Raw genomic sequence first — 26,898 nt, 5'->3', positions numbered from 1 at the left:
GAGCAGTTACCAAGAAGGGAAGCACGTTATTCACAGCGATGATGCAAGGGATGCTGGGAGGACAAAGGAAAAAAATATGTTTCCAATTAAACACATTCATAAATATAATGCATCATCAGGAAAGATGAACAGGAGCATAACAAACTGATGGAAGATGAAGGAACCTAATGTGATGTCCCTGATGACTTCTCTTTCACCTCTATAATACAGTACTTTATCCATACAAGCAACTGCTATAGTGCATACGCAAAAGCCCTCAGCTTCTCTCACAGAGATATTTCCTGGTATTTACTAAACATTTTTGATTGTTTTACCCAGGAACCAGTTTTAATCATGAAATACAATCCCCAAACAATGGTTGGTTACCTGCCAGAATTACCCGTAAGTAGATAATACTAAACAACATTTGGCGGATGAGGGACTGGATGGACAGATGGTGGCTGACCGGTGTCGACATCAAAACCAGGAAGAAGACCATGTTTAGCCGAAAAGGTTTCACTCACAGAGGTAAAACTTGGTTTGGAGAAAGTTTATTCTTACGATCTGATAATGTTGCATAACTGCAGATCTTATTTTGATTGAACTTGGTTTGGAGATCCCCTCCGGCCTTGTTGATATTCTTTAAAGCACAAGGACTGGAGTACTGGATTAAAGATGTCTCCTACTTTAATGAAAAGTCTGTTTTTGGTTTATGTGAACTGGAAGTTTCAAGTTCCCAAATCACACTTCTGCAAGTTTGCATGTTGGACAATGATCGGGTGCAAAACTATAGTTGTGATGTTACAAAATCATACGTGTTAAACTGAGATTTTGAGAGGAGCATAGAGAAACATTCCTCCTTCAGCAAATCACCTTAAGAACAGCGTGAATAACATCTGCATTATTCTGCACTGTGAAGCTAAACATCCAAGTGAAGATGAGGAGCAGCCACAGAGGTTTGGTGGGCTCACTTCTTTCTAACTCCACACCTCCAGATTTCTTTTATTTTCAAACGTCTAGAGCCCCGACAGACGCAGCGTCAAGTGACATCACTTGAGGAAATTTATCAAACTTCACACAGCTCCCTCTGGAGCCACAAGGCTTTACAACTTTTTTCACACAAGTAGTAGTACTCCCCAAGACCCTTTTCAGTGTAAAATACTGCACTTCATAGATACATTATATAACACATAATACTCCCTATTCATATTTAATTTCACATGTAATCATCCTAAATTAACTATGTAACTCTAGCCCTGACTACATTTCTGATATTCTAATCCTTAGATGTAACCTACCCGCGATCTTAAACATCTATGGACAACTTTTCCCACAATTAAGAGCATTGCACATTAGCACACTTTTTAGTGACATATATTACTGTAATTTAAATCTGAGCATCAATACTGGACCAACTGTAAAAAAGACTGACTACCGCAGACTGAATATCAAACGTTAGATATTGGCTTACTCAAGTAAATCTTCAAATCCATCATTGTCTTAATTTCATGAAAATATGCAGATTTATTCTAATAGGGCCCTAAAGCACATTAATTTCAAGAATAAAATTGATGTATTAAACCCTGCATCCAGTCCCCATACCAATCACTTTCTCTTCTCCATTCGCTCAAGATGAGCCGCTGAACTTATATAACATTATAACCGACACAAGAGAGTTGGATTTTACACACAGTGTTTTTATGGCCCTATAATGCTGAAAATTTATGAAGGAACATAAAGCATATTTTATTAGGCCATTATACAATTGTTACACATATTTGTCTCACTGTAGCATAATCTAAACAAATGTATCATGATTTCTGCCTTACATGTAGGTCTGTGTTTTATACAGGAGTGCTTATGATACTCTTAACACATTCACCCTATGCTATTTACAATAGTGTTAACTTTAAAATAAACAACAAACCATGGGAGCTATAAAATAAACACAGCCTTAAGCTAAATAAGGTTAGAGAATTGACTGGAGCACAACAGAACTGACTGCAACACTAAACACAAATTATACATATTCCTCTTCTTTTACTCTCTAACTAATACATATTTGCTTGTGATATACATATATGTGTATGTGTGTGTGTGTGTGTGTGTGTGTGTATGTGTGTGTGTGTGTATGTTTAAGTGCATGAAGAGAAAAGTCTTGATAAAATGATCAAAAGAGATTAAAGAGGTTAATCTTATTGTGGTAATACTTCTATGTTTTCTATTAGCAACCACAGTATTAATGTTAAAAAATCAGACAATAAAATGGAATTAATGATATCCCTGCAGCTGTTGTCTTGACCGTTCTTGAAACAAAATCCAAAGTCCCAGACTCTAAGATAGAGATAAAACCCAGTAAAAATGTGGTCGATTGCCGAGATGAGATCTTCAAAAGCTGGTCTAGAGACAAAGACCAATCTTGACTACAACACTACATTTACCTCAATCAATTCTGCAGCAGGCTCCAATAATAAGAAAAAAACAAAACACTGTTATCCTCCGGAACAGCACATTATGTAGTATTATATATTGTCGAATTTTTTTGAATGTCAGAACTCTGATGGCATGGACTGATACCAGCACTGCTGATGTGTTAATCTTTTACATCTCAGTGTTGACTTAACATGCATGATTTGCATTTAGGAGCAGATAGTAGCCTGTTCATAGAGCCAGTTACTATAGATGGATTTTCAAAATCTGCTAAAATGTATCTCTACTGAGAATTATTCCTATATTATATTGTAGTATGGGGAAAATTTGGGTTCATTAAGGCAAAACATTTGAAGAAGGTCCAATACGGTGCTAATAGGAAATTGACTATTAGACTTACATTTGTCAGGGAGCCAGAGACACAACCCAGAAGGAATGCTTATGTGGCTCCAAGTCTGCTTGATGTGTAAAAAGGTCAATGTTTGCTGTCACAATAACAGCTTTAAATTTATAAGCACATTTTTAAGTTGTTTTGGATTTAAATGTATATGTATTTCTCTCTTCATGGTTTCCTTGTCTGACTTATTTGCATATAGGCTCCTAGAGGCAGTCATCTCCTTCTCCTGTCTTGATGCTCAGTCTCAGTTTTCACTGTTTTTTTTTACCAAAGGAAGCCTTCCTTGTTTGTAACAATGGCAAACACTAAGCCACAATGAATCTTGCAATTGCTTTCAATTGAATTATCCATCCTTTTAAAGCTTGTTTTGTATGTGTGTTTGGCATGTGCCTGTTAGAGTGATGGAAAGATGGATGCTATGCGTCGAGGGAACAGGTTCCTCATATTTGGTAAACTCAAGTGAGATTTATTTTTAATTTTTCCTGCTTTTTTTTGTCAGCATACATTCTGAAAAAAAGTCAACACATATCAAAATATGAAGTGGGCAAGAAGACTTGATGGACTGTCAAATGAAGGTGGGAAATTGAATTTGACATACACTGATGAACTGCTGCAACGGCGCACCCCAGTCTACTTATACAAACACTGTAACATACAATACGTCCACTCCCAACCACATGCGCACAACTACCCGAACACACAATCCTGCACACGCACACCAGTCACATCACACACTCTACAGTTCATTCAAATGGTTACAATTCACATTCTAATTGTTCAGGCTTTGGTGCTTTAAGTATAGTTTGTGGCTAAAGTGCAGTCACAATATAAATGCTAATATGATAACAGTTCTGAATTCTGACGAAACAAAGACAAGAAAAAACTAAGTGGTAGATGTAAACATAGGGAGAGAGGATTTAAACACAATAAAACCACTTATCAACAACAGAGACAAACAAAGATTTAGAGTTAGCGGGCAGAAGGAGGGTATTAAGACTGGACAATACACAAAGACAAACCTGGCAGAAGAGAGAAAACAGGATGCGTCAGTTCTGCCCTCAGAATGCGAAGACAGAAAAACATTTTCTGCTCCACTGTAGGAAATATGGAGCAGACAGAGGCCAAATTCTTCATAGAAATTAAATTAAAATTTAAAGAGAGAAATGCCTTTTCTGACCAAATTAAAATGCAACGCCTCCTGGAAGAGAAAACCTCCCCAGAGACAGCTAAATATATCAGAGCATGCCACATTGAAGAGAAACACATTTGAAAAAGCCCATGAAAACTGTGAGCATCACTGTTCTCAAGAGTCCTAACATGATGGTTATGTTTCTGTTGCATTACATTCAACATCACTCATAGTAGTGTTAGCGGGGTTAAAGTGCTTTGGCAGTTTCATATTAAAGTTTGTTCAACTTAAAACCGGTGATGAAAACTGGAGAAAAATGGGAAAGATATTATTGATTGACAGAGAACTATAGGCCTCACACAATCAGGTTGATGATAATTATAGCCGACAATAAAACAGAAGTATTTCAGCCATTGGAAGAATACTGCATCTGGTACTGCATACTGGTGTCACAGAGTAGCAGCGACAATATCTGGGCACCATGAGTGACCAGAAACTGAGAAAGACTCAGACTGAGTGACCACAGAACAGACCTGGCAACCCAGAGAAAACCGATTATGTCAGTTCTGTCAACAACTAGAACTTAAGATAAAGCAACACCTTTTTACATTACAGTCATTTTAGCAGACGCTTTTATCCAAAGCGACTTACGATCAGTAGTATATTACATATCATTCACCCATTCACACACTGATGACAGGCTATGCAAGGTGCCACCATCAGACTCTAACTAACATTCATGCAACATCCAGTCCACACCGATGGCAAGCCTTCGGGAGCAACTTGGGGTTAAGTGTCTTGCCCAAGGACACATCGACTGGCCGGGTATCGAACCACCGACCCTCTGATTGGAGAACTACCTTGCTCTCCACTACGCCACAGCCGCCCCCCAGTAGAAGAAGAGTAAAAAGAAGAAGAGTAAAAAGAAGAAGAAGAAGAAGAGTAAGAAGAAGAAGAAGAAGAAGAAGAAGAAGAAGAAGAAGAAGAAGGAAGGTAGTAATTGAATTGTAATTGAGGCTTTGGTGATATTGTTTATGCAACACATAAAGCTTGCTTTATTGTTGAACAGATATTGAATTGAGAGAGATAAAAGGAGCGGAAGACACTTGGACATAAGTGAATGAGTGAGAGGTTGCCAGCTGCTAGAGAGAGAAAGGGAATGGGAGAGAGAGAGAGAGAGAGAGAGAGAGGGAGAGAGAGGCTGCTGTGGCTTTCATCAGTCTCGTCGCTGTGGGAGGGGGATTTGAAGCGGCTGCCTCGGAGCTCTCCGGTAACGGACACAGCAGACGGCACCGACGATCCGCACGCAGCACGCACCAGACGCTCCCCGACCACTGCAGCCCGACAGCAGGGACACATCGCGGAACTTTAACTCTGGTTTTGGAGCTGTTTTCGATCCGCTCTTGAGAGCACGTTTCTCTTCAAATTCGTTTTGGCATCAAATAAAGTCAAAGGATAATCCACGTTATTGATTCATAAACACCAGGTGGCGGTGAGTTGAGACATCACTAAAAAAAACACACACCTGGGTGTGTTGGGACGGGACCGGGTGCTTTTTCCTTCACCCTCGTTCATTGCAACTGCGGACGAGACAAAAAAACAAAAAAAAAACTTCGTGTCTAACGGCGGCGGACCTTCTATTTTCTTCTCTTAAATTTTGTTAACCACCATCCCGATCCCCTCCTCCTCCTCCTCCTCCTCCTCCACCTCCACCCGTCTTCACTTGATAAAACAAGACTACAGCCTGCCTGCACAGCGGTCAAAGGGAATCGAAATAACAATTGATCAACCAGCAGCACAGGACTGGACCCTCACCAGGATGCTACTCCAGCACAGGCACCACTAGACGGTCCGAACAGCGGCTGCCAAGATGTTTAGGCGAGGTAAGAGGAACAAGAGGAACAAGAGGAAGTGACTTTATTGTGTTGCTGATGGCATGGGGCGCGTGCTGCTGGGCTGTTAATTGATGTGTGTGCGCGTGAGTTGATACATATTCTTCGAGTGTAATGTTTTTTTTAAAAATTTATTTATTTTTCTTACATCTGGAGTAGCAGAAGAGCCTCTCGGTGCCCGTAACAACTAACCAGCCGTCCTCCATCCGCGCTGGCGGTCTGGATATGCAAGGATGAATTAAATATTTATCCACTTCATGTAAGAATTACTCTTAAAATAGCGACCTGCTGCCGCACTGCAGTTAGGAGGACTTGCCTGCTGCACGAGGTAATGGCTGGTGCTGTTGCCGCGCGAAAGCCAGTGCGCGTGGTGGAGATGTCAGGGGAAAAGTTCACAATTGTGTGTTTTTTTTTTTGTTTTTCTGTCACAAAAGTTACACCTGTTTAGGCACTTTGTGCGCGTGCAACTTTGGCTCTGGGTTCGCGTGCGCTCTCGTGGTCACATTGGCGTGACAGAATGGCGCGCGCGCGGTCGTATACCAACAACAGGATGTGTTGACTTCTGTCAGCACTCAAGGAGATGGAGGCTCTCCCGCCGTGTGGTGGCGGGAACAGGCATCCGGGTTCTAGCAGGGTGACCTTGCCTCTGTAGGTGTCGACGTGGAGGCTCCAGCCCCACCGTCAGACTCCTGTTCTGTGTGTGTGAGAAAGAGAAAGGTCTGATTAGCGGTTTTTTTTTTTTATATATATATTATTTTTATTCTCAGAAGCACAAAGAATGCATTAATACAATGTACATGTTATTTTTCAGTTTTCCTCCCCTCCCACCCCCCAACCCAGAACAGATCACACTACCTCGATACAGAAAGTACACTATACAATATTAGCTTCAATTTTTTGACAAATCATGAAAGGCCCGACCACAAACTGATGATCCAAGCAAAAAAAAAAAACCAACAACATATATTTAGTGATTATTAAAACTACTATGTAAAATCTGAAGGAAAATCAACACACACATTTTAAAGATAAGTATTTGTGGAGTGGAGAAGTGACTCATTTGACAATACCCCCCCCCCCCCCCCACACACACACACACAAAAAAAAAAAAAAAAAAGGAAAATAGGCCTACAGTGGGGCTACCATGAAAAACATACTGTCAGTTTGCTAATGAGGGTAGTAGCACACGGCTGACTGAACCCAGAGAACATAAAAGAAAAACATTCATTAATAGAGACACTGGAAGTCCGTCATTCGTCATATCAATGCAGCCCAACGCAGAGGGGGAGAACGCTCACACATCCGTGCACATCACTTTCTATTAGCTCACTTGGTCGGGAGCACAAGCTGGGGCGATCTCCTCATTAAGGGTGGGACCTAATGGGCCTGACAGAGGGCTGATTAGTGCTGTCATCGTATGTGTGTGTTTGTATGACGGAGCAAAAGAAAGACAGAGAGGGCTCGCTGGCTAGAGGCAGACAAGCTTTAATTTTAATCTCGCTGTAATTTCAGATGGATGTCACCCACCCACACACACACACACACACACACACACACACACACACACACACACACACACACACACACACACACACACACGACACCACACAGTGCTGATGCGTTGTGCTTTGTATCTCCTCCTATACAAATATGTGGCTGTCAGTAACAATAATAAAATTCAGGGTAATTGTGCGCAGTCTGCCTGAGATACAGTTATCTATGTCTGTCACCTTTACCCACAGTATCTCTCTGCGTTTGGATAAAACAAGAGAGAGAGTGAGGAGGGGGAGTAGTGTTTTTTTGTGTAATGAAAACTCCCCCTCTCTCTCTCTCTTTCTCTCTCTGTGTGTCTCTTGTTCTTTCTCTATCTCTCTGCTTGGCCAGTTCCTGCTGCCAGCTCCAGTCTGAGAGGAGAGAGGCCTGGCAGGCTGATTGGCTACTAGCTGGTTGGGTTTGGGTAGCTGCCGAACCTTTGTTTCCCAGCTTGTTTGAAGCTGGATTTGTTTCCCTTACTTGACTTTGCCTCAACTTTTAAGTTGTCTCACTCTTTATCTACAGCTTTTCACAGTCACATACAGACTGGCACTGCTTGAACACAACACATGCCAAACCTTAAAATTAGTTATGAAGAGAGAAGCTCTTTTATTAAGAAAGACACAAATGAAAGGCTTTATTGTGCTCTGTTACAGTCTGTAAAAGTGCACACACTCAGAGCTGCATTTTTATGTTTTTAGCTTGGCCTGCAACTAACGATTACTTTTATTAGCGAATCGTCTGCACATTATTTCCCTCAGTTATTCATTTTATCTATAAAATGTCAAAAGATCCTTACACTGGAGAAGCTGTAACCAGCAAATATTTTGCATTTTTAAGTTTGATTTTTTTATTTTTATTATCAATATAGCTGCTGATTAATTTAGTCAATAAATGATTAATTGATTTAGCATTTTTCTGCATATTCTATCAGCTGTCAATCAATCAATATCTTCAAACTAATAATTTACACTTTGCATTGATTATTTTATTGGGACATGGTGATGTTATTCAAAAATAAAGCCCATGCTTAATCTGATATAGATTTTGCCCAAACTAAGCACTATTCATCTTTTTTTTTTCCTTTAAAAGATTAGCAGCTTTTCACCATAGCAAATAGTGGAAAACACTAACAAGCAAAGCTGATTAGCAGTCAGAGTGACAGTGTTGGATCTGACATTAATATACAGTCAAATATATGTAATCCTGTTGAAGCTTTTGGAGATTAATGAGAGTATTTGTTAATTAGCAAATTGCTATCTTCTGGAATTTAAGTGTTAAGTGTAAAATAAGAGTGTGCATGCAAATAAACAGTGATAAACACAGTGATTTTCAAAACACTGTTGGTTGAAAGCAGTCTGAGGCAAAGCGATGACAATATAATCTATGGTTTGGCAACTTGGAACTGAAAAACTTGTGAAAAATCATCCAAAACTTTTATTCGTACTTTCACTAAACTTTTTAATGTGGTGTTTACGCTACAATTGTTTTTTATCTTATATTTGTTACATTTTGGCAAACTGGCACCAATAAAAGTACTGAATACCAAATTAGCTATTAGGAGTTCCTGTTTGCAATATAACCATGGGGTTACATAACACTGGAATACTTTGATATGATAATAAGCATCTTCTTTCTATGATTTCTAAGCTGATTCATGGATTTATATTTGTGATGGTCACCGGAGTCTCATGTCTGTGACAGTATCCTCATGTCTCTCCCTCTGTGGCCCTCCTTCAACCTCTGATCTAAACATTTCATGAGACAACACTGACTGCATAACCATCTGTAGTGTGAAGTGTGATTTGATGGTGATTGTGACACACAAGTTCAGTTTATATAGAAGGCAGCATTCATTTTAGATTTTTACATAAAAAATGGTGAGTTTGACCAGATAGTTTGACATATTTAGGGAATAATGTGAATGAATTATATGTAAACTCCTACTTCTGGAGTTGGGAACTTGAATTTCTAAAAGGCACGACACTGTCTCTTCTTCTCATCATTACTTGATAATAAGATTTCATCCTCTCCCTTCCCCCAGTCTACGAAAATGTACAATTTCTGAAGAATGTTCTGAGATATTACCTTCAGCCATGATAATATATAGCTAACTTGAACTCAGCACTGAAATCCACTGATCAATATCACTACACAATGCTAAAATTGCAAGTCACTGTTCATTCAGACTATAGCCTCAACCTCGCTCGAGGGCCAATGGCTCTCTCCGGGTCCAAATGTGAATAAAGTCTGCACTGATTATGAAACTTTCTGTGAGTTTTTATGGAGTTCCTGCTTTACTTGGACCTAAACGAATGAGAACGTTGTCTTGAATCAACCCAAACATTTTTCACATATGTTCCTGTAGGAATGTTGACCTCTTTATAACTTATTCATGATAATTAGGTGGAAATTTATTATCAAACGCACTTTCTCATTTGATCTGATGGCATTGCGACATAATGCCACATCCTTACTTTGTCTCTCTGAGCTGACAGTTGCGTTGGCACACACATGCATTTCGCCTGCAGGCTGTTGTCAAGTCTACAGTCAAAACAATTAGAAGCTGCTGTTGCTGTTTTGTGTTGCAGTATGTGTGTGTTTGCTTGCATCTTTGATAGCCTTGGTAGATGATAATAACATATGGATTAGTGACAAAATGTTTATTCGGGTCGTGAAGCACCAAATGGCGGGGTAATTGAGTGCTGAGATTGATCCAAATTTGCTCTTGCAGTACCAACATCCTGAGGCAGTGGACAGATTTTACATATTAGGCAGCGGGCTAGACAATATAGGGAACGTGGCACTTTGTGTGAATTCTGTGGATGTATCATATTAGAGGACTAAATCATCTTGGGAATTTGATGACTGGAATGGAATTCATATGATAATCAATTACATCTCTAATGCAAGTCACAGCCGAGAACAGGATGAAACGTTTCTCCACACGCAGCAAGCGTCCGTGCGATGGCTGTGCATATCAATGACCTTTGCAAACGCTCCGCCTGCCTGATCTCAAGGTCGCTCACAGACTCCTTCTTTCTTCTGCTGTATCTTGAGCTCAGTGTGGTCTGCCTGCTGAATTATATTTTATCATTAAGTTGCACATAAATGTGTGTAGTGTTCGCAACCGATACGCCGCGTTTAAAAGCGTTAAAATAATTACGGGGACTGATGTTTTTACAGCTTCGAGCTTCTAAAGTGATGAACTCTCACAAACACAATGCAAAAAAAAAGAAGAAAAAGAAACACTTAATGAGCAGGAGTTGTTTTGAAGCAAAACAAACGACTAGAAATTATGCTGCATAGAGCATGAAATGGCATTTCACAATGGCCCTGTGGTGTTTCATTCCAACTTTCTTGCCAAACACAGCTCTATCCCATTTATCTTTATATACACACATACTAATTTGCTCTTTCAACAGTTATATAGAGCTAGCCAAAGCAAAGGACACATTTGCACAATTTTAAATAAAAATAAAATAAAAAGCAAGAACCATAAGGCTAGCAAAATGAAATGGGTTATGCATAGGCTACTACCTGCTGCTGCAGTGAAATTGTTGCTAGGTTGTTTGTAAATATGGTGCACTAATTTGCTTATGAATCCCTGCGGTTCACCTTGAGAGTCACACACACACACACACACACACACACACACACACACACACACACACACACACACACACACACACACACACACACACACACACACACACACAAGCAGGAAGGTCCTTTGTGAATAGAGCGGCCAATCAAATGAGACATTCCTCCCCATCAGGAGCCCTGTGGAGGCCTCGGATTGCAGGTTCACTTAGCAACAGCTAGGCTACTTGTGCATGTATTGGGTGTGTTTGATACACAGAGACAGGGATTTAGATGCATGGGTGTGTCAGTATACGTGAGCATGAGAACTTGTTTGGATGAAAGGGATACAAATGTGCATGATCACATAGCAGGTAACACAGATGATCATAAGGAGTCCGTGTGTGTGTGTGTGTGTGTGTGTGTGTGTGTGTGTGTGTGTGTGTGTGCGTGTGTGTGTGCATGAGCCTCGGGAAGTGTTGTTTAAATGTCAGAGCTGGAGGACTAGAGACAAGCAGTAAGAGAGGAAAGGCAGAGTAAAGTGTGATACAGAGACAGAAAGATGGACACAGGGAGAAAATTTGTGATTATGTGGAAACAGACTTCACCTGGAGGATGAAGGAAAGAACAGAGAGAGAGAGAGCCAGTGGGGAGTGAAAACTGAGCTGACGGGAGCTGATTGTGTGTGTGTGTGTGTGTGTGTGTGTGTGTGTGTGTGTGTGTGTGTGTGTGTGTGTGTGTGTATGTGTGCGTGTGTGTTTCAGGCTGATTTTCAGTTTCTCCCTGTTTGGATCAGGAAGTCTGGTATTTTCCTCCCTCCAGAGGGAGAGACAGTTGGACAAACCAATCGCTTGCAGCCACATCCTTGTTTGCTGATTGAAGTGCATGCGCCACTATTTCTCACTGTAACATCGGTATGTCTTATCTTGTAATATAATATAAGATAAGGTAAGATAAGCCTTCATTGATCCCCAGAGAAAATCGTGTTGTTGCAGCGGTACAAGTACAAAAATAAGTATAGATACATAGAGAAAGTGAAAATCTAAAAGTTTAGAAGTCAAATTATAAGCCATACAGCAGCAGTTAAAGACAAAATGACGTGGCAAAAGTGACTGGTGTGATGTGATAAGTAGCAGCATAGTCAGCAAGGTATACTTGTATGTAAACAGTATACTCTAGACTAATATATAATCAAGTAATGATACTTAGTGTTTGTATTAATGAAGAGATATAATATAGTATAGCATGTAATAAAACAGTATCACATCATATTACAGTATAATATAGTATGGGATATAAGATTATATTAGAGGGGGGGTTGGGATGCAGGAGTTGTGAAAAATCCAGCAGTACTGTTGTTTACATGTTGTGTAGAGGGTTGGAATACCTGACATTTTAAGCCACAAACTTTTAAATGTCAGAGAGGTGAGAAGATCAAGCTCATGTCTGTACAGAGCTAGAGGAGCTTAGCTTGGCATTAAAGCTGGAAATAAGGGGGAAATATCTAACCTGGCTCTTTCCAAAGTTCAAAAATATACCTGAAGACATCTAAAGCTTACAACATAACAGGTTAGTTCCCTGTTTGTTAATCATGTTCATACAGTATATAGAAATGTAAACATTTGTGACTGTATGCAGAATTATATGTTTAAGCTATTTCATAAAACAGCAGTTCAAACATCCGGCTATAACGCAGGTTGCCAGATTGGTGATGGATCCAACATGTAGAGTACCCCTAGAACAACGAGCGGTTGTTTTTACCCTTCTCATCATGCATTTAAGATATAATATGTCAAATACCTGAGCTTTAGAGGTGTTGTCCATGAAGTACACAGCTCGCCTTGTTAGGCCAAGATTGATATCGATATTTTCTCCTCATTCTCGGACAGAAAGCAATGAGGCATGTTTCCCAAGATGTTGATCTGTTCCTTTAAACTAAAGCCATTAATCAACTAACTGACACTAGGCTTAAAGGCCCATATTTGTTCATTGCTGCCGATGCATTAGTCAAAAGGTAACACCACGTGGCACGTTTCTGAGCACATCGATGAAATAAAGGAAGAAAATCAAATCCTTTGTGTCTCACTCCCATGCAGGATATATCTTCTCTATCCACCCTCCCCTCAAATCTCCATCCCCCCATGTCTTCTCTTCTGTAGCTAGTTCGCTCTGTACCTGTTGAATAATTGATAGCTGTTTTGGTTTCCGATAAAGTGTTTGGGGTCCATAGCTCTCAGCAGTGTGGGCTTGCTGCTTTCCTCACGGCAGATCACACATCTCAGTCCATTCTTTCACTCTCTCCGTCTTCCCCTCCTTCACTCTGCCTCCTTCCTGTTTTTATCTCATCTCCTACTCTTCCACAATTTTCTGATATGCCCCTCTCACATTCTCTGGTAATATGTTTGGACGCATGTACAGTATTGTAGACATCGGCTGCTATTGCAGGTTTATATTCTAGATAAGCTTAAACAACCCTGCAAACATTAATACATTTATTCTTTTTCTCTGGATATTACCATGGAAACAGAACTTGTAGAGACAGAATAATAAGTAAATATGATAAGGTGTTCATTATGATCCATAAGCTGGCTAATACTGCAGCAGCCCCACTATCACATGCATATGGTTGCTTGGGATCTGACTCAGGATCTGAGCTTCACCCCGGTGTTTGCAGGAGGTAGACAAAATAACAGGAAAACTCCATGCATGCCACAGAGTTTCCACTTTGAAGTGGATGAGTCATCATTTCAAACACTTCCAGAGAGGTCAAATAGGTGGCAGGCCAATGATCACATCCCTGTAGGTAAGTTTCAACCTTAGACTGTCATTCCACTGAGATAAGGCAGTATCCTCAAGTGAAAACCACCTTAAACTCAATCAGCTTTCCTGGATCATATTTCATCGTCTCACAGTTACTGAAAGAATACACCCTACTAAAGCAGCCCTCTCCTTCTCTTTTGATCTGAATGCTGCTTACGGGGCCTTAGTCTGACTCACCGGATTTAGACTGGGTATAAGTCCTCCATTGGTCGTGTATTTCACAAGGCATTCGCCTCCCTTTCCGGTATTGGCAGTATCTATTTTGCAAGAGCTGCATCACTGCATCCTGGGCTTGGCGCCACCCAAGATGATTGTGTTTGGATTAAAGAAATACAAACAAAGCCAGAGTGTTTTTCCCCTATAACGGAATGATTATGTGTGGAACCAGACCTCTCTTTAGCACTGACACAGGGGTGGAAATAGGGCTGGCTATGCAAGACGAATGTGGCTTATGCTCATCTGACGAGAACCTCCGATGGAGTTACAAATTGTAACGCAACACCTTATATGTCGTGGTGGATGGCTGTGTGTGACTTTGTTTGACTGCTGATATTTTCCTACCAACAGATAATGCTGGTTTATTTTATTTAAGGTTGCAATCTTTGAAGAGCAAAGTGGTTCTTCTTTGAACCATGACAGTTGTTCCAAACCTTTCCCAAGTTGTTTTTATGCCTACCTTAACTATGATGGTGGTGGTTGTTTGTAATAGTGATCTGCAACATTTGGAATGCACTGACAATGATGTGGTCCTGTTTTTTTGACCAATGAACCTGCAGTTTGTACCGCAGATGACATGCAGCCCTTTTGTCCTGATTATGCATTCAAAATGCTCATATCAAATTCTGATCCCTGGACCTTTTTTTGTCGTTAACAAATGCATTCAACCTCACATGATCCATTAACATTTAAACTCTGTTTGTATTTCAGTTACTTCACGGTTAAGTCATTTTTCATTTATTATTCATGTTGTTTTGTCTACATCCTGCAACAAATTGCAAATGGAGCACTTGAGTATCCCAAAATGTTTTGGTATATTAATTTGCATGTACAGAAACGGCCCCTACAACCCTCTTTCTTTATTTGTTACCTCGGCCTTCTGAGGCTCTGCGCTTTGCTAGCTCCCCCTCGCTTCGTTCGGCTACCTCTGTGCAGTAAAGTGTTTAGAGCCCTGTGTTCCTGTTACCCAGCATGTGGTGAATTGAAGGAGATGGGTTAAAGAGGGAGAAGAGTTCATCAAACCCAGTACAACAAATCAATCCTCCTGATTTACCACATCAATTCCCCTCTGTCTGACAGTGTTCCTACAAACACACGCACACGCACACACACACACACACACACACACACACACACACACACACACACACACACACACACACACACACACACACACACACACACACACACAAAACGTGCGTGTCTGCATATAAATAATCACTCAAACAGACTCACACGTCGACTTTCTCACAAGCTCTCTTTTACATTTTCTCCCTCTCTCTCTGTACTGCAGTATAGACAGTCAGGAGCGGCAGCAGTAGCAGGTCTTACATAACTACATCACTGCATTAACGAGCCCATCTGCCTCTGACTGGTGCTTACACTTAGAGCTCTGTTAAAATGATACACACAATACAAGTGCACAAGATATAAGACCACCTGAACTGCCCAAGAGTATACTGACCAGGTGAACACAGACTTAACGCTTCCCTATTTATCGTCTCTGCTGAGCACATTGTTATTCTTTAAAAAGAAAAACACTGACTTAAATGTACTTATTTGTAGTTTATCAACCATTTTAAACTTTGAAGTTGCAATCAAGGCAAAAAGCGACATATAGTATGCACTCAAATGAATTTGGTAAATTTATTTGGTAAACAGTGCTGAAACTATTGCAGTCCAATCAGTCCTGCAACAAATCCTACCCTGTGTTATAATATAACCCTACTGTTTAGAGATGTTTTAATGTTTAGTAAGCTATAATTGACATAAAAGTGTTATATTAGAAACATCTCCCAGTATAACCGAATACAATTCAACTGCAGTCCTAAACAATGACATCAAATATTAACACTTTAATCGTCATTAAGGTAGGATTTATTGCAAGACAGTTATATTAAACTGCGTTAGTTTTAGCTAGGTGTACCTAATACAAATGCTACTCTTTCATTTTGTCCTGTTGTCTTTTTTATACATTGCTTCTTTTTTATGCTCTTCTGTTTATAGCTGGAACCATCAGTGAATTAATCGATTGACTCAAAATAAGTCATCGACAAGTTTGATAAATGAATAATTGTTTAAATCATTAACTAACTAAAAAGCATTTTTTTTTTCTGGCACCACGTTCTTGGAACAATTTTTTTCAAAGTGTTGCTTTATCGGCTAAATTATTGATCAACAAATACATGAGAGATTAATTGATAACAGAGATCATAACTTAAAGCCTTACTTCTGTCCCTTGTATACCATTCGTCTGTGCTTTATGGGGGAACTGGGTTGTACAGCGACTCCCTCACTACCAGCACACACACACTCACACACACACACACACTCACACACACACACAAACACAAACATACAGACATTTGCCAGGACCTACTAGTGGGTTTAATGAAGCTCATTCTGTTCCATTTTTACTGATGCTAAATCCAAGTCCTGACTAAATTCCTAATTTAGCCTTAGAACAAATAGGGAAAAGCCAAAAAGGACTTCACATCACAAAGCCCACGCATAGGTGCACCGGCACACGGAGATACTGACGCATGAAATGGCTGGAATTGGAAGAAGCTTCTTTTTTGTGGCATTCAGTGTTTGATGCATGCTTCAGAGTGATGACAGGAAGTAAAGATGGAGTGATGTGAGAGAACAGGAGATGAGGGACGTGTGAGAAAGTGTTGTTTGTCTGCTGCCACAGCTTGTTTGTGTCTTCAGTCTGAGTCTCATTATAACACTGAGGCACTTGTGTGTGTGTGTGTGTGTGTGTGTGTGTGTGTGTGTGTTTGAGCACTGTGTGTGTGCATGCGTATTCATGTGTGTGTATGTGTCGCACTTAGTCTTATGTAACAATCCGATGCTCAGCTAGGGACACTATACAGATAAATCCCAGGACAGCTCTTTATTGGATCTATTGTGGAGTTTGTTTTTGGAACACAACTAAAAAAGTAATCAGAGACAAAGTTTTTTCAGAGCTGGAAAACTCATAAATGGGTATCAGCATCATTATGATACATCCCTGCACACACCCGCAGCCATTTTCATGACATCATATTTATATTTTAGGCACCGCTGATGTTCTTTTCCAGAATGAGTGAGTCAGAACACTTAGGAAGGGCTTTTACATATTTTGTTTAAAGCTTTTCTTTTTTTCTCGCCATATTGAATACAGGCCTGGAAATGCTATTTTTGTAGCGGGAAGTTACAATGAATAAAGGACTATAAAAAGGTATTTAGTTGATTGCGTGATTAAAATGAGAGAAACGTGTTAGAACCTATGTTTAACATATCAAAGGGAAACATTCAAATTACTAAACCAACATTGATACCTTGTTCTGCAAATTATAAATGATTTGTACGTGATAGACTCAAGGTATTAGTTGCAATAATCCATAGGGAGCTTTCCTTTTATGTTGCCAGCTTTGATTTTATGTCAATATTCATTCAAGTGGAGCAACGTGGCTGGGAATGAAACATCTCATTTATGGCATGTGAACAATTGTACAACACATTTGACTTTAATTCATGGTGAGATTATCACAGGCTTATATTATACAAATTGACCAGAATGCACACCCCGGGCTGTGTGTGCTGAAAAAAGAACATTAAATATAGTGAGCTTTAAATAAAAATGTCAAGATGGTAAAGCCAATCGTTCATAGAGCTGGTTTCATGGCCATGCTGCTGTCCCATGCAAGAGGTGTTTATGCGAGACGTTCCCCTGCAGCATCTGTGTCGGAGGCTGCCGGCACAGATGCTGTCGAGGGTTAGGGTCTGTTAGAGGATGATTACTACAATGCAGACACCAATGCATGGTGTCTCACAGTTGAAGGGAGCGTTACCGCGGTGAGAGGGAGAAAAGGGTGAAGACATCCACAGTGCATCCTCCTAACTCCCTCTCCCCCTTTAACCAATACTGCATTAATCTTCTTAAGCTGTCAGCATGACCTAAAACTGATGATGCACAAGTGCGCAGAAAAAGAGGGGGAAAAACTCCTGCCGAGTAGACAACAGCTTGTGACAATTAGTGAGTTTAGCGCAGCTCACCAAGCTCATAACTGAGTTGTAGAACCATCACCTTGGCACAATTCAATTACTGCTTTGAGAATGGTGCTTACCTCAGATGTTTCTGCTCACTCATAAGTCAGTCCAACACTCCGCCTGGTGTGTGTGTGACCTCCCTGTGAACCAGGGGGGGCTGAAGAACAAAGACTTTTGAGACTTTTTTGTATTAATATGTTTTAACAGATGAAACAAGACGGTCGTGTGGTTATGCAGGTGTGATCGATTGAAAGGTGTGCATGCAAAAGCAGTGTGAAGCAAATGCTGTAACACTGCGAGGATGTGTGAAAGAGGGAGGAAAGGAACATGTGATGGAGGATGAGAGTGGTGGGCAGCAACACAAACATGCTCAGGAGCTTCACAGGCCGGAATATTTACACCTTTGCTCGCACCTGTTATTTAGTGATATAATAACCTAAGAGATAATCACAACACAACAGACGCCGACCTAATAAGACAGTCAATCCCAAAAAGCCTGTATGACCTGCGTTGTTGTTATGATTACTACAGTGCCACTGCCCCAATAAGGATCCGGCTACACTGCAGCACAGCTGTCATGAAGATGGGCTGCCTGCCCAACTACACCAGCTGTGCCAGCCCAACCATCACTTAATCACCCTGCGGAGGGATGGAGGGAGGGAGAAGGAGGGAGGATGAGCTGCAACGATAAAAAAAAGAAAGAAAGAGCAAGTGGTGAGGGTGAGGAAGTTCAGAAGAAGAAAGTTGAAGGGAAAACTGCAGATAGGAACAATGGAGAATGCACAACATTTGGGGGACAGGTGAGGAAGTGGTGAAGGAAGAGGAGGGGAATGCAGATGCTTAAGCAGGAAGGAACAGGTGATGGATTTGAGAAGCAGGAGATGCAAAGCAGGTGAAACGGATACATGAGGAAAAAACTCATGGTGAGGTGTGACAAGCAAGAAAAAAGTGGAGCAAGAAGTAAACCGAGGTGAAGCCCATTAACAGTAAAGGTGGGGTTGAAGGTGAGTGTTGGGAAAAGAGTGATGATGAAAGGGACAAAATGAGGAGAGGAAAGGTGAGCGAGTGATTTGTTTAAGTAGGTAGGGCGCTGAGGTGAAGGAAAACGGCCCGACGCTGTTGAATGATGAAAAGGACGAAGGGCATAGCGTGAAAGAGATAGAGTGAGATGGAGAAGAAGATGATGTCAAACAAGTTTGAGGTCGATTTCTCAGCCGGGCAGATCAATACCCCTGCAATCAGTCTTGTAATAGTACAAGCGGTATGCAACCACACAGAATACAGTACACTATATTAAGCAGAAAGTAACTTCTGACAGGCTTTAGCACCTGTTAGAAACACTAGATGTTGAAAGGTCTGACTGCTGTTAACATCTCTTAATGAACTAGACCAAATGCCACAGTAAACATTAAACTGAGGAGGAAAAAGACGACCTTTTAAACAAAACAAACATCATTATTGTGCATCTGTGTCTTTCGCTCTCTACTACCTACTCCCATACATATCTAACTATCAAGTTTACTGTTCTAATGCCTTTTCTCTCTCTCCCCTCCCTCTCTGAATACGCGTGACTAACATCATGTCAGGCGACAACTCTCAGAGCAAATCATCCATCCCCAGGGCAGATTTGTGCAGCACCGCTCAAGATTTAGTGCAACCGAGATGAGTACCTTTGTCTATATTGCAAAGACAGGTAATGCTCTGTCTTCAGGCTGACTGATGTTGACTCTGAGCTGATACATGAATATTAAACTTGGCTATTAACAAAAACATATTTTACTACCAAGATAACTACTGTATATCCCTGAAGTTAAAGTGAATCATTGCCCTAACCCAATCAGTCAGCCGCCATTGATCTAAATGCATGCAATCATGGAAAGCTTCAGGTTTGTACTGAACAGAATCAGGTACACTCACAATCCAATGACTCAGAGCTTGTAATAAACTAATTGATATGGATAACTCCCAGGAACTGCTGTGGTGCTGCAAACCGCAGTTTAATTTATTTACATGGGAAGTTACCTGGGGCCGTGAGGACTGCAAGGAAAATAATATTGATTTTTGTGGCTAATAATTGACAACAAAATAACCTTTTCTTTGGGTGACGGAGAACTGAAGACTAATCTGTTTTTTATTCAATATTGTGAAAAAAGCAGTTTTATGCAAAAAGTAAAAACAAATGAACGATGAAATGAAACATGAAAAATGTTATCAAATTGAATAATAGATTTTTGTATCCTATCATAAAATGTAAAATTGAAATGTTATGTATATGACACTAATAGAGGGTGCCAGGGTTCCCGCCTACCTATCAGGATATGTTCTGGTCTGTATTTCCCTCCGCCTGCTCCTACCTGCCCCTTCTCTTCCCATCTGTCTTCCCTGCTAGTCTTCGGGACTCTGGGATTTCCCCAGACACGTTCAAGGAAGAGGTTTTTCATGTAGTCACATGTGCATGCGTGCTGCTGGCTGACAAAGTGTGGGAGTCGAGTCTACTTCTAGACGCCATGCTTTTGTCTGGATCAGCCGGTGTAATAACCAGTTGTTTCATTTGTCATGAGCATACAGATTGCATATGTTGTGAGAGGAGAAGCAGAACATTCAGGAAATAAAGTGTGTTGTTAAACAGGTGGAATGAGATGGAGGGACATAATTCCCCCTGAATCATTCTGAGATGGAGGGTAATGACCCAAAATCCACTTCTTCAATATTGCTGCCAGTTGTTTGAACGTTAGTTTGGTTTTTTAATAAAGACAAGGACGCTTCAGCAAAAGTGGATGGATTGTATTAAAGGTGCTTTACACAATATTGGGACCATTTATATTGCTTCTCAGTGGCTCTAAACATGGCGATGGCTAAGCCGGAGGCTCACAGATAACGGTGCTAACCGTGCAAACAACAGCAACAGTGCTGACAGAGCTAAAAGTTTTCAAACGAGTGGAAGCATGGGGTTGGGAACTAAGCTTTGGTGATGAAGCCTTTGGTCGAGACTGTTACAGCAGCTGTTATTGGCGCATGAGCGCAGTGCACAGCGATGGCCCTGAGCTAACTAAAAGCACGCATGGCCACCCCATCTATGTCAACAAAGAAAGCAGAAGATCTGATTACAACAACACAAAGATTGAGAGCGACCTTATTCTCTGCTCAGGTAGACATTACTCCACGATATCTTTACATAGCTGATAGGTGTTTGCTGTTATAATAATGTTCTGAATCCAGATTATAAATGTGAAGAATAGATACAACAACTGCAAGCACATACAAACTCTGTCAGGTCATTGTATTTTCCCTTGTTTACAACCCTACCACACCACATACTTTCCAAATTCCTCCATCAAGCCCTCCGTGTTAACCCTCGAGCCCCCTGTGGTCCAGACACAGCTGAGCACAGGCTTACCTTAAATAGTTAGCATAGTAATACCTTCTGGAATCGGAGTTACTCAGCCAGGTCAGAGCAGCGTTAAGTCCCTTGCGCTACTCACATCAAAGGGGATGGGCCATCCACAGCCATCTCCCCCAGAAAGAGAGAGGGGGGATGGGGGGGAGACCAAGAGGAGGGGGCTGTCATATATTCCCTTTGTCACTTTGGAATTTTATGGTTCAGACCTGTGATTCTGAGGGGAGTTTTATGGGCTCACGAAAGATGGGCAGCTTCAATTCAAAAGTAGAGCTGTCTCATCACTTCTAAAAGTGTGTGTGTGTGTGTGTGTGTGTGTGTGTGTGTGTGTGTGTGTGTGTGTGTGTGTGTGTGTGTGTGTGTGTGTGTAGAGTGTGTGTTTTTCTAGTTGTGTTTGTGAGTTCTGGCCTATTTGTGCCAACCTTAACTTTCTTAACTTTAAAGGCATATTTTATCATCCTGACAGCTTATTGTTTATCAATCCCGCTTTGTAGGAGCTGATTCATGCTGTGCCGCTACCTTCCACTCAGACCTGCATATTTAATTGCAAGCTCCCCCACAAGGGCATAAAAAAAAAAAATCAATCACTCAATTCATTTTGGGGGCCAGTTTGTGTTGCAGTTTGTTTCTCCTTTCTTAGATATGAGCTGTGTTATTTAAATGCCAGCATCCTTGGAAAACATAGCAGCACTATTAAGTTTGGATGCACTCGTGATGTTTTACGTGCAGATTATCAGATTTGGCGCTTGTTTTTATAGCCTGACAGAGATATTATCACAGGACTGACGTGGGCGTCGTTACGTGTCATACAGAAATGTTGGAGTAAACGCTCCAGTTACGTTGCATTAGCGAAACATGTTCTCTAGAGATTATTCATACTCAGTTTTAATTATGAGATGGTCTCACTACACAATAAGCCTCTTATCGGACTATGAGCATCAGTTTATTTCTAAATGAGCCATTGATATCCAAAGCACAAGCATGTGCATGCTCACAAAGATGTGGGTGAGTGCTCACACAAGCACACACACCAAACATATATAGTACCTAATGCAATGATTTATCTTAAGGATTATATTATTACTATCATTTTTATTAATATTATTATATGCAAAGCCCTGACAATCATTTTTCTCAATCAGCTTAGTATGAGTTAGTATTTGAGTTTTCTCACATGACAGATTTCTGTATGTCTTTTTGTTCTGGGTTTTGTCACTTGGTTTAAAATTGGTGTGTTTGTTTGCTTACAATGCCAGCCACTGTCAAACCTCACCCTCATAGCCCCGATGGAGAGTTTGCAAGCTCTTAAAAAAACAATAACCAGGAATATTTGTTTCTGAACTTTAACTTAGATTGTTTCTCATTTAGTCATGATTATTTAATAGTATGGAAAAATAGCAAGATTTGAGACCAAGTTTTCAGGGGCTTCATACATTTTTGGGAGGAAACACAACACAGATTGCTTTTATTCTGTTAACAGATCAACAAAGTGTTATTTTTCTTCACGTTACTGCCAGTACGACGATTTTGCATAAATATTCACACAGTTATCTTCAAAGAGACAAGGATATAAGTTCCTTGTCCAGTGCTTGCACACATAAACACAAAAACAGGCAATACAGTGACTGTAATCAGTGTGGTCAAAGTATACTTCTGTGTCCTTCCACTTCAGCTGTGATGAGTCAGTGGCACATGCTTGAATATTTCTCCATGTAATTCGATTAACACAAGCTGTGACAATGCACATTGAATCACCATTAACAACAACTTTCACAGATAAATGACCTTTCATAGATGAAGTTATGTCACATTGCAGCATTTCCAAAAAGTTTCTTTGGCCAAAAACTTTAATAAAAAGATCTTACTAGAGCTGCCACTTTGACCAACATTCAACAACTATACAGGACAAAAATGGGTTGTAAGGGGAAGTGATGCAGATTTGACAATTAATAGAAGCATCAACAGGCCGTGCGGTAACATAACACTGCCACAGCTTGCATATGTGTGGATATTGGACACCAGCCTACAGGCCCAGAACTGTAAAAGTTCCACATCATATATTAATAACACCACAAACCATAACAGTGTACCTTGTATTGACAGAATGCCAGGTAATGTAGTATATTGGGGCTGCAATTGAAGGTGCAATATACGGGATTCCAAGCATTAATAAAGCATCTAACAACTTATTATCTATGTAAAGATAAAGTGGAGTAATGTCTGAGCAGAGTCGTCACGGCTCCCCTTTAGGTTAACACTGCTAGCTCTGTCAGCACTATAGCCGTTGTTAGCACTGTTAGCTCTGTTAGCTGCATGCCACCAGGTCAACTGTCACCATATTGATAGCTGTTGAGAGGCAATAGAAATGCTTCCTACTAATAATTTTTTCACAATCCATTAATTGTCTTTAGAAAATAAAATGTCTATTACAGTTTCCCGTAGTCTAAAGTGACGTCTCCAAATGTCTTGTTTTGTCTGATCAGCAGTCCAAAGTACATAGATATGCAGTTTGCAGTGGATGCAAGTGGATACAAACTGAATATTATCTTTATGGAGAAAGGGTAACAAGCAATTTTGTGGCAGTGGACTGCAGATCAGAGAGGCTGCGGCGGAGACACTGAAGTGAACCAGGTAAAGTGAAGATAACACAAGTCCTAAAGTTTACTTTAAGTAAGAGCGATAAAATCTTTGCGAGTAAAAAGACATTACTTTAACAAAACAGCTAATAAGCTGCTCTGTCCAAAGTCTAACATCCATCGGCGCCATGATTTACACTAGCACAGCTGAAAGCGTATTGTTACAACCAAGGGTAAGCTATTTTGTGGAGTAGCCACTTTGTGAAGACTCTGAATGACTTTTTGTGACAGGGTTAACAGTTTATTCAGGGATTTTATTGTGAAATGTGGGACGGGAGGAGTGAAGTGGTGATACACTGTCAAGGTTGAAGTAATAAAGTTGTTTCATCTTGGTGCTGACTACAGAGCCTTCTTGTTAATATTTTATTACTTTCATAAAGCATAGGTGCAACGTTACCCTCGGCTACACAAACTAAAACAAAAGCTGTCTGTATGTAGTCTAACTGTTTATTTTAGTTTGTTATGCATCTTAAAATCTGGCAAATCCTCAGTCAAAGCAGGCCCTCCTACCTCCACCAGCCATACCTGCAGGCAGTGATTCACATCATCAGATGGAGGAAGACAGAGGACAGGAGGAAGTGCTGATACTGACTGATGTGTCTGTTCTTCATTCAGATATTAATGAGTTTACAGAGCGCTTTCGCTGTCGTAAACATTCCTGTTGCTGCTCCAGAAACAACATTTAGTCTATATATATAAAAATATAAAATTTTAATTTCTGAGAGCTAAATTTTAAGACTACCAGGCTGACATAAGAAATGCATCGCTAACATGCACACCTAAATGTCTGTTTATTTATCGCAAGGCATATCGTCATTGCAATATTGAACAATGTTATAGCACATCACAGATTTCCTTTCGTGCAGGCCTTATGTGTAAATATGTTATATATTTCCTGCTAACATTTATGTCTAAGTTTTTTCAACGGTTACACCTTATTCTGTTAATTCACAACATTTCAATAATATACTCACTGTGCATGTATTAATAGGCTATGTAGTTTCCACTTTCCTATTATTTTGCATATTTCAACCCCAGGGAGAAATTACGCCTACATGCAAGGCGTCATTTCTCCCTTGGGTTTCCCATTTTGTTTCGCTAGTAGAGTTAATATCAAGTGGTGGGCGGAGAGCAAACGTGCATGTGTGTATATGTTGGCGCGTGTGCTGTCCATGTTACAAGCACACGCTGATCTGATGGATTTTTATTTATAGGTATACTTGTAATTTTCATGCAAAAAAGGGCTGCCCGACAAGCAGACAAAAAAAGAATTACCTCAACCTGCAGCACTTGAAAGTAGATTAATTCCTCAGGAAACCTACGGACCATGGTAACACTGGAGAGGAGAGATAATAAGCTCTGACTGGGTGGAGTAATACAGGTCATATTCCAGTGTAGAAACAATGCCGTTGATATATCTAATGACCCACATTGCTTATTACGGTAAACACACTCAAAGAGTTTCACCCTTGGTTTCTTTTATAGCTGGTGATGCATAAATAGAGGCTTAGTCTACCATAGTGCTAATTGCTGAGTACTCAGTGCAAGAGCATCATCATAGTAAATATTAATTGTACTGAAGTATTCTCAGGAAAGAGCAGTTATCTGTGCTGGTTTCTACTATCAAACATGTTGGACCCAAAAAAAGAACGACATTATTTTTAGTCTTTCAAACTCCACTGCAGATTGTTTGCCTGTCTCAGTCTCTCTCATACACACACAAACACAGCCATATTGAATGAAGTTCCTTCTACTTAGGACATTCATTGACTGTGTCATCATGGAATCAGGATAAACCGATCAATTCTTCATCTACAAGGAAGCTAGAGAGGCACCAAGCCCATCTACAGAATGGCATTATGCATTATGGACAGACCAATCAAGAAAGGGAGACAGAACTCCGGATGAAGATGAGACAGTGAGGCAAAATACTGAAATATGGGAAGACGAAGACACAGATAGACTGTGCATGAAGTCAGATTGATGGTGTTGAACAAAGGCTAGATGGAAAAGAATGATTTGAATGGATGCAAAAGAAAGCGACTCATCAGGCCAACAGAAAGAGAGCGATGCAAATGAACAACGTTTAAGTTGAGAGAGTATTGGAGCAGAAAGTGTCTGTTTTTTTGCAGTAATATAAGCTTGGTCCAATAACTATCACTCATCCAGCAGATGAGAGGGAGATTGTACAGTGAAGTAGATGCCTCTGTTTTAGAATATATAAGCACAGCTGTCGCCTACAGCTAAAGCAGAACGATTACGGCTTAACTCCATAACATCTGCTGCGCTCGAGCTGGGGAGAGCAGACCACTGGAGAGAAGATTTAAAGACGGGGGTTGGAGCAGGGCAGGGGTCCTTCACGCTATGTCATAGTGTGCTTCCTATCTGTGTCACCTCTTCTTGTGATCTCTGTCGCTGTCCCACTTTCCAGAGGTGGAAACGAAAGGAGCAAGAGGGACGGAGAGAGTGATATGTGTAAAAAACTGACAGATGGAGGGGAGATTTTCCGCCCAAAGCCACAAGGGTCTGCAGTACCACCCGGAGAACTGGTCGGGTGTGAGCGTGCATGCGTGTCTCGTGTGTGAAAACAGGGGTTTGGCCTCATTAGGATCTTGTTTGGTTAAGAAAGGGCAGTGCTACCGTGAGAAGGAGGATCAAGAGGGAGCAAAGAGGAAGCTTGAAGAAGAGCCGGGATTGAAGTCAGATTGAAGGCTGGTCTCTGAAAAGACTGCGAGAGAAGGACATCAAAGAAATGCAAGAAATACAAAGTTAATGGGCTCACTCATATGTGGAGGATCATTCATGTAGCCCTGGCTGAACAAAACCTTTTAAGTTAGTGGAAAAGCAATAGG

The 26,898-nt window shown here is 40.6% G+C and overlaps 1 protein-coding gene across 1 annotated transcript in view; it reads left to right on the top strand.

Moving 5' to 3' along the window:
• The first annotated feature begins 17,611 nt into the window (after nucleotides 1-17,611).
• LOC129113894 (reticulon-4 receptor-like 1) overlaps nucleotides 17,612-26,898 on the top strand; it is a 60,764-nt gene continuing 51,477 nt past the window's right edge. Inside the window, exon 1 of the mRNA XM_054626377.1 lies at nucleotides 17,612-17,738. Within this exon, the coding sequence (XP_054482352.1) occupies nucleotides 17,612-17,738 (127 nt within the window). The remainder of the gene's footprint in view (nucleotides 17,739-26,898) is intronic.

Source organism: Anoplopoma fimbria, chromosome 24 (genome assembly GCF_027596085.1).
Source record: "Anoplopoma fimbria isolate UVic2021 breed Golden Eagle Sablefish chromosome 24, Afim_UVic_2022, whole genome shotgun sequence".
NCBI classification, from domain to species: domain Eukaryota; kingdom Metazoa; phylum Chordata; class Actinopteri; order Perciformes; family Anoplopomatidae; genus Anoplopoma; species Anoplopoma fimbria.
Note: the sequence above shows the minus strand (reverse complement) of the source record. Positions and strands in the feature narration are given on the sequence as shown.